This window comes from Ochotona princeps, chromosome 9, assembly GCF_030435755.1.
Source record: "Ochotona princeps isolate mOchPri1 chromosome 9, mOchPri1.hap1, whole genome shotgun sequence".
NCBI classification, from domain to species: Eukaryota; Metazoa; Chordata; class Mammalia; order Lagomorpha; family Ochotonidae; genus Ochotona; species Ochotona princeps.
Window position 1 is genome coordinate 68,872 of NC_080840.1, and position 8,896 is coordinate 77,767.

Consider the following 8,896-nt stretch of genomic DNA (forward strand, 5'->3'; position numbering starts at 1 on the left):
GCATGTGTACACAGACACACAACACACATAACAGGTGCAGATAGAGTGTATATATAACAGGCAACATACACAGGTCCGAGCACACAACATACATGTATCACATGGACACACACAGACACAGAGGAGCGTGTGGACACAGCGCAGCATGCGTGCACGCAGAGGTGTGTGCAGACGGCACAGCGCACATGTGTGCATGTGTGATACCAAAGACCAGGGCCTCTTTGGAGAGGGTCAGGGATGGTGGGGGTCAGGTGGCTCTGTCCCCCAGTGGCGGTAGCAGGCGGAGGTTGCTTGGTTGGGTCCGAGCTGGGGACACCCAGTCACTGGGTGGCTGTTCCTGACCGGGCTGCATCACATCAGCCCCTAGCTGGGTGTGGGACCCAGACAGCCAGCATCCCCACAGGGGTTAGCCTGAGGTGAGCTGCTGCTACCCACCAGAGGCCATCGCTCTTCCCCTGGACAGTCGGCCGTCTCGGGCTGCTTGGCTCCTGTGTGGTACTCATGGCTGCTGTTACACAGGTGGGCATTTGCTGCCAAGGTCAGTACTGCCTAGATGAGCTGCGGTGCCAGTGGAGTTCACCAAAGGGGCTGGGAGCTTGGGGAGGCCCCCAGGCGGCACAACACTTTCAAGTTAGTCAGGGAGCATTTGAGAAGGAGCCAGAAGCGGGTCTCAGATTGTGGCCAGCTGCCCATGGGGCTTGGCCAGGTGGGGGGCGGGTTGTCTGCCCTGTGGCCAGCTGCCCGTGGGGCTTGGCCAGGTGGGGGGTTCTCTGCCCTGTGGCCAGCAGCCTGCTTCTCTGGGCATGCTGACCAGAGCCCAAAGTCTCGGCTGCCCCAGCCCACTTCCTCTGGCCAGTGTGGAGCTCCGCCAGCTGACAAGCAAGCATAAGTCAGTGTGAAGCCAGCGGGGAGGCGACCAGGAAGCTCCGCCTTGACCCTGCGGTAGCAGCAGGACCCTCTACTGAAGCGGGTCATTGTTCTTTTTTCCTTCTCTGGTTTGTGTGCCAGGTTTTCCAGCACAGAATCCAATCCCATAGCAAGAGGGAACAATTTTTTAAAAAGATTTATTTATTTTATTACAAAGTCAGATAAACAGAGAGGAGGAGGGACAGAGAGGAAGATCTTCTGTTCAATGATTCACTCTACAACGACTAGAGCTCAGCTGATCTGAGACCAGGAGCCTGAAGCCTTTTCTGGGTCTCCCACTTGGGTGCAGGGTCCCAGGACTTTGGGCCGTCCTTGACTGCTTTCCCAGGCCACAAGCAGGGAGCTGGATGGGAAGTGGGGCTGCCGGGATTAGAACCGGCGCCCACATGGGATCCTGGTGCACGCAAGGTGAGGATTTTAGCCACTAGGCTACTGTGCTAGGCCTGAGGGAACAGTTTTTTTTTTTTTTTTAAAGAAACATCTTTTTAAAATTTTATTTGAAAGGCATAGTTGAGAGAGAGAGAGTGAGAGAGAGAGAGAATCCAGTCTGGTTCACTTCCCAACTTCCCACAGTAGCAGCTGCCAGACTGGGCTGAAGCCAGGAGCGAGGAGCTTTTTCCTAGTCTCCCACATGGGTGCAGGGGCCTAAGGAGTGGGGCTTTGTTTCACGCTTGCCCTGGCTTGGGTCGCTCTCCCTGCTCCCTGGAGCTGTCATTGTCACGGAAGTCCACAGGCTTCCCCCACCTCTGCCTAGAGAGCCTGGGTGCTGCAGCTACGCTCCCAGAGAGGGCTCCACCTCCTAGCCCTGTGCCTCACTGGTCCACCTGCCCATCCGGGCTAGGTGCAGGCCCCGGCCTGCAGGCCTCAGCATTCCTGCATTCCACAGACACCTGTGTTGGCCCCGAGCTGGGCTGTCAGCTGGGACCCTGAGCTGTGGTTGGCCTGGGGGTCCTGCTATGCACTGTGCCTGGATGAGTCCAGAGGGTGTGACAACATGGCTGACGCACAGCTGGGCAGGTTGAGCACCGTGCACCAGCGTGGCCCCAAGCCGGGTTCTGTATGACGAATTGTAACTGGTTGGGGGCTGGGGGTGCTTGGGGATGTCCCTCCTCCCCCACTCGGAACAGTCCAGGAGAGCAGTTTCAGGCCACTTCTGTGGAGCTGGGGAGATGGGCAGGGTGGGGGTGGGTGCAGGGCAAGGGGCCCTGTTGAGGGAGTGGTGGCCACTGTAAGGGATCCATCCGAGGGCTCTGCAGCAGCTCCTGGCCCTTCCCAGCCCCTCCTCACTTCATGTTACACCGACGGACGTCTGGGCGTCTTCCTGCTTCCTTAGGTCAGGCCTGCGTCAGGGCTGGGACCAGACAGTGCAGGGAGAACCTGTCTGAGGGGAAACGATGCTGCTCCTAGTATGGCCAGGCTGGGGGCTTCCCCTCTACAGCACCACTCACCAGGCCGGGCCCCCTCGGCGTTTCCGTGATCCGGGTGTCTTGAGGTCCATGGCCCTCCTACGCTGCCACTCAAAGGCCGGGCCCCCTCGGCGTTTCCGCGATCCGGGTGTCTCGAGGTCTGTGGCAACGCCGGGTCCAGAGTCCTTGGGGTGTACTCCTCTTGGGGGAGGGGCTGGGAGCCTGGGTGGGAGGCTCTTTGGGCCATCTACCTGTGAGCTGCTGTCCCGCCCAGGCTGTGGCTGGGAGCCGTGAATCACTAGAGCCCTGGGGCGACCGGGGGACCGTCTCCCCAGGGACCCTCAGACTCTGTGAGTGGATTTCATTGCTTGAAACCAAAGTGTGGGATGAGGAGATGCAGGGGGGTGCCCTCACCCGGACCCCTGCCAGATTCCTGTGGGGGTCTGTGCTGGGGGCAGGGGACATGGAGATGGAATAGCAGACACAGCGGAAGGGGACGGATGTGTTGGACCCTGAAGGGTGACCCTCAGTCCCTCGGTCCTCCAACCCATGGCCCGGATGCAGAGACCGAGGCATGGAGAAGCAAACTCGCTCAACAACAGCAGGGCTGCCATTGGGGTGGGCCCTCTACTGCCCCCAAGCACGTGGCTGGAGGCCTTAGCACCTGCAGCCCCACATGGGCTCTGCATGGAGTGGACAGGCAGCAGGGCTGAGGGCTTGAGGCCCCGGTCGGGGCACTGTAGGGGCGGGATGAAGAGGTGGGACCTGACTTGCCCTGGTCTTCTGGACATCACACAGGCTTCTGTTAGCATAGGATCATAGCAAGTCTCAAAGTGGCTGCTTGGCAGGGGGAGTGGCCCAAACAACCCAGGGTATCAGAAGCACCACAGGAAAGGGGTAGAGGTGGAAGTGGGATCCAGACTTGCTGGGAAAGGAGGTGTGGGTGGAGCAGGGCTGTGCCAGGTCTCTTCCGCTGGTGACCTCATGTTGTCTGGGCAGCCTGGTGGCCCTGTGACCCGCACTGTGCTGATAATAGGCACCCAGAGGTGAGTGAGAGTGGTGCTGGGATACAGTCTGAGCGTGTGGTGCTCCTAGGGACTGACTCATGCCAGGTAACACGACACTCTGTTCTCCACCTTTGTCACCATCTCCGCCAGAGGGGCTGCCCTGTTGCCACTATCACCATCAACATCATCATCATCACCATGACCACCATCATCACCATGACCATCATCACAACTATCACCACCACCACCATCACCACCACCACCATCACCACCACCACCACCACCACCACCACCACCACCACCATCACCATCACCACCATCACCACCACCACCACCACCACCATCACCACCATCATTACCATCACCATCACCACCACCACCACCACCACCATCACCACCATCACCACCACCACCACCATCACCATCACTACCATCACCACCATCATCACCATCACCATCACCACCACCACCACCATCACCACCACCACCACCATCATCACCACCATCACCATCACCACCATCACCACCGTCACCACCATCACCACCACCGTCACCACCATCACCATCACCATCACCGTCACCACCATCACCACCACCATCACCACCGTCACCACCATCACCACCACCATCACCACCATCATCGCCATCATCATCACCATCACCACTATCACCACCACCATTATCATCACCACCATCACCACCACCATCCTCATTACCATCATCAGATCACCATCCTCATCACCACCTTTATCATCATCCACATGGAGCAAGAGTTAGCACTTCACTGGGAAGTGTGTGGCAGGGGCCTGGGTGGGCGTTTGTACTCAGGGACACTGGCCAGCAGTTGGAGGTGACCTGCAGGCTGAGGGGGCCAAGGGGCCTGTGCTCACTTGAGGGCCTCTGCCTTAGTTTGCAAGCACTTGATGCCCTTGGCCACAGCAGCTGCAGAGCCTGGCCCCTGGAGAAGTGAGCTGAACCGGCCTTGTATCTCTAGCTGCTGAAGGTGCCCAGCTACCCAGGGATCATGTGGATGGTTCAGGCCTTGGCCACCCAGTCCCAGCTTTTCCATCAGGTGTGGGTTCCAGGTGTGGAGACCCTGACCTTTGGGAACTTGATCATGGAGGCAGCTTCCTGCCCGCCAGCCCCTGGGTTGCTGGAGAGACCAGCCTTGGTTAGGACAACAAACGCTCCTCCCTGGGCACTGGTCATGAGCGTGTGAGTGGGGTGTCACCTGGCTTCCTTATCACAGATCTCCTGACCCCTGACCCACTCCCTGCCTGCCTGGCCACAGGTAAACATGACGAGGATGTGATTACCAGGGAGCCTGCTTGGGGGAGGGGCAGCCTTGCACCTGCTGCCACGCCTGTTCCCAAATCCTGGTGCAGAGGGGCAAGTGGGTCTGTCCCCTCCACCGGCTATGGAGAAGGGGGCCTGGGGGCACTTTTTCTTTAGGAAGTGGGGTCCCCTGGCTATTCCTGGGTGCTGTGAGGATGAAGGTGTGCTGGGACAGCCCCCCACCACTGCCCAGGCTCAACTGCAGGTGATGGGGGAGCATTCAGCTGGGCCAGTGGGGCCCCCTGACACAGCAAGGGGGACCTGTGCTTTGGCTGGGGCTGCAAAGGCTTATGGGAGGATGGGAGGCAAAGGCCGTGGCACCCATCCCGCAGCGCTGTTTGGGTAGTCAGCCACCTGGAGTCTTGCTGGGGCCAGTCAGGGCTGTCCTACTCCAGTCTCCTCAGGGACAGGCCTTGTCAGAGGGCCCCTGTGTGCTTCCAGTGTCCCCTCAATTCCCATGGCCACATGCTGATCTAGTCCGACAGGTGTACAGGGACACACAGAGGGGCAGCTCTGTGGGGACATGGCGAGGACGACGCAAAAAACCTGCCGAGAAGTGCCTTTACTCTGGTTTCCAGTTCCCAGGAAGGCAAGAGGTGTGGCCATGGCCACTAGCCCCAGATGGACAAGGGGCCAGAGGCCGGGGTGTGCTGCTCACGGTGTCTTGCTGTGGCCACACCTTGCAGATGACACATGTGTGGATGTGTGGTCGAGAGCAGGGGAGGAGCGGGAGCCCAGCCCAGCCCAGCTAACGGAGCCCTATAAACAGCAGGCTGGCTGCCTCCTGTTCAATTGCTCTGTGCACGGACACTGCCTGCCTGCCTGTCCACCTGCCCAGCCTGGGGATGAGGACCCATCTGCTGTGGTTGCTGCCTCTGCTGCTGCTGGCACGGCCAGGTGAGTCCCAGAGCGCCAGGGTCTGGCCAACTCCCTGAGGCCCTGGGCTGCCCTGGGCTGCTTGGAATGGCTGGCCCCAGGACCTGTCTGTACCTTCTCCCCCAACCTGGCTGCTTATGAGTTATTTATTTGGAAGGCAAAGCTAGAGAGAGAGGAAGGAGAGAGAGAAGGAACTGGAGGGAAAGAGAGGAAGCAGATCCTGTGTCCTCTGTTTCATTTCCCAAACGGCCACCAGGCCTGGGCCAGGGCAGAGCCAGGAGCTCAGCCAGGTGTCCACACGGCCGGCCGGGCCAGGCACTCATGAGGTGCTCTGCTGCCTTCCTAGGCACATCAGACTAGAAGTGATATGGGATGTGGGGGGCCCTTCTGCACCCTAGTACAAGCCCCCCTCTTTTCTTCCTGGACTTGTGGGTGCACTTGCAAAGTCCTGGGAGCTGCCCTCCATGCATGATGGGGGATTTCCAGGGTGGATGCTGGACCTCTGGCTGCCCGGGAAAGTGGGTGGGGCACAGGGTAACTTCTGGGACTTTCTGGAAGGCATTGGCAGGCTGAGTCTGCGGTGTGCTGCTCATGCACTCTGGGTGCCATGGGGGTGTTGGGCAGGGGCCTGGGCAGGGCTTGGTCTCTGACCCTGCCCTGCCTCCCACAGCCCACATGCTGACATGTCATGAGTGTATGGCTATGAGGAACTGCTTCCAGCCCACATCTTGCCCAAATGGCACACGCTACTGCCTGACCACGTGGAACAGTGAGTCCCTCGCTCTCTCCCTTGGTGGGTGGGGTGGGTGGGCAGTGCTTGGGGCCAGCAGGACAAGAGGAAGGCCCTGTGGGGCTAACCCAGGCGCTGGTGTGAGTACTGGGCAGCCCTGGCCCAGGCTCTTCCTCCTGAAGTGGGCTCCAGCAGTTGCTGTCCTGGGCCCATAGGAAGAGGGGATGGGTATCCACGCACAAGAGACGCCCCCTTGGTGCGCGCACACAGGAAGTGATCTGGGGCCTGTAGCCAGAAAGGAAGAGGGAGAGAGGTGGGGTCATTGGGCCTGTCTCTGGCTGTGCACCCAGACCCCTCGGCCCCACCCTGTGAGCCGGGGGAGCTGTCAGGAAGCTGGGCACCCTGAGGGCAGGAGCGACTGTCATAGACCCTCCTGTGTTCTGCAGGTCTCCCCAACCAGAAAACGCTGGTGATAAAGTCCTGTGCTTACACCTGCCCTGGCTACCAGGAGAGCTTGGCTCAGTCCAGGGCCTCCTGCTGCAACACTGACGTCTGCAATGGGTCAGCACGCCACAGCGGCTTCTGGGGGCTGCTGGCCCTCAGCCTCGGGGTCGCCATCCTCTGCACGTAGCCGTGGGGCTCAGCCCTGGGAACATGCCAGGGCCCCGGGCTTAGCCCTGTCCCCTTGGAACCATGACTGGCAGTGTGGCCTCAGGCGAGGCGACTCCTGCAGAGAAGCACATAGGAGACCTGTGAACTTTAGTCTGGCTGGAGACTCTGCGCACAGATGCTGGTGACGCGACCGTCCAGAGGGGCCCGAGAGGTGGCCTCCTGCCGGCTTCCAAGGCAGCACCCTGGGACCCCGTGCCGGGCCTGAGGCTGGCACCCTGGAGGTTTCTGGGGCCCCTGGGTGAGCCGGAGATGCCAATGGGTTTCCCTCCTTTCCTCCCTCCTTGTCCGGCTCTTGAGTGGACAGCTGTTTCCTGGATCCAAATCCTGGCAAACGGCTGCAGAGACTGGCCAGCGCATGAGGAAAGGCGGTTGGCTACATGGCAGATGGGCACTATGTGATTGGCGCCAGTGGCAACAGGGCTGGCAGAAGTGGTCAGCACCAGGCTGCCATTCCGAGCTTGCTGAAGGACACGGAATGTCTGACCCTGACTGGAACCATTTGCTGTAGACTGCATTGTGTTGTGCCCCAGGATGGGGGTCCCAGGGCCAGGCCTCATCCAGTTGGAAGGGTGGACTCAGGGCCCAGCCTCCCCAGCCCCCAGCCAAGGCCTCAGCCTTGGCAATTTCTGTGAACCAGACCTGCTTCAATAAAGTCCCCGTGGAGCTCACGCCCATGTGTTCGTGGGGGCCCTGGGGGAGACCTCCTGCTGTTGTGAGACCCCCACCTCTTTCGGCCAACGGTGGGCTCCCTGGGTGCAAGGCCGGTGTCCGGCAGTGACCAGAGCTGGGATTCAGGTGCCTTGTGCCCTCCCCCCCTTCCCCGACAACTCCACTTTCTGGAGGGGACTGAAGATGTGGTCTGGGCACAGCTCATGCCACCTGCCTTGAAACTATGCGTTTGTGTTTGGTGCAAAGTGGCCGGGGCACAGCCTCCTCCTGCTAGCACACGGGATGTGGATGGGTGGGTGGGGAGGGCCCCATATAGCCTCCTGCTCTGTCTGCACACAGTGAGGAGGTCCCTCCTGCCTGCTGGGCAGCATCTCGTCCCATCCCTGGACCTCAGAGATGCCTTGGGGATTGCCGCCAGGGATGCCTGCTTGGCCATGTGGGTCACAGCTGCCGGGGTGAAACTGGACGGACAGGACCGCGTTCCCCTGCGGGCCGCCCCTGCTTGGTACCCAGTGCTAGTCGTGGGGGGCGGAGCTTGCAGCCCCCGCACCATCCTGACTCAGCGCCACTGTCTTCTCACCACCGTTTGGCTTCCCAGCCTGAGGTGGTTTCGCATCCGCTTGACGGCTAACAGAATGTTACTCACACCAGTGACTGTCACTACCACAAAGCTCTGATGACGGTGAGAGGCAAGGCAATGGACCGACACCCCGCAGCTGAGCGCGGTCCTGAACAGCACCTTCACAGGGCTCTTACAGGGGCAATTGGCAATGGCTTGTTGTGCTTGCACAGCCAGTGTCTGTCACTTCTCCAGACTGAGGTCTGGATTCCTGGAAGTGAGAATGATCCGTGCGGAAGGTCACGGAGACGGCTCGGCCTGTGAGCTCACACAGTGTCAGTCTCATGGCCAGCAAGCAAAGCAGGAGTTACGAAAGTGGCAAGCAGTGCAGTTAGGAATGAGCCCTTCTTACTCCACTTAGTTTCCAACTCTGCAGTGGGCTCAGAGTTCAAGAGCCTCCTGGACGCGTTGAGGAGGCTGTGCTGGGGTGAGGTGCAGAGGCAGGGACCCGCCTGCACAGAGGCATCAGGAACCAGACTCCGGCGCTGGTCTTCAGCGCTATTGTTGTAGGGTTTTTGACCCCGAGTACGGCAGCAAACTCAATTCTTGTCTCGCAGGAAAGAAGAATTTTCGTGCGGACACAGTTTAGTTTTAAAGCAAGATTTATTAGAAAAGTTGAGAATGGAGACTCCCATCCTAGTGATGGGAGGGGGCT

At 59.9% G+C, this 8,896-nt stretch overlaps 1 protein-coding gene across 1 annotated transcript; it reads left to right on the plus strand.

Annotated features, from left to right (window-relative positions):
* The first annotated feature begins 5,448 nt into the window (after positions 1-5,448).
* Positions 5,449-7,194, plus strand: LOC101518926 (lymphocyte antigen 6D-like). Its single transcript, XM_004580861.3, has 3 exons — positions 5,449-5,572; positions 6,222-6,320; positions 6,728-7,194. The coding sequence occupies exons 1-3, from the start codon at positions 5,521-5,523 to the stop codon at positions 6,910-6,912; spliced, it is 336 nt and encodes a 111-aa protein (XP_004580918.2). The 5' UTR covers positions 5,449-5,520; the 3' UTR covers positions 6,913-7,194.
* The last annotated feature ends 1,702 nt before the right edge of the window (positions 7,195-8,896 follow it).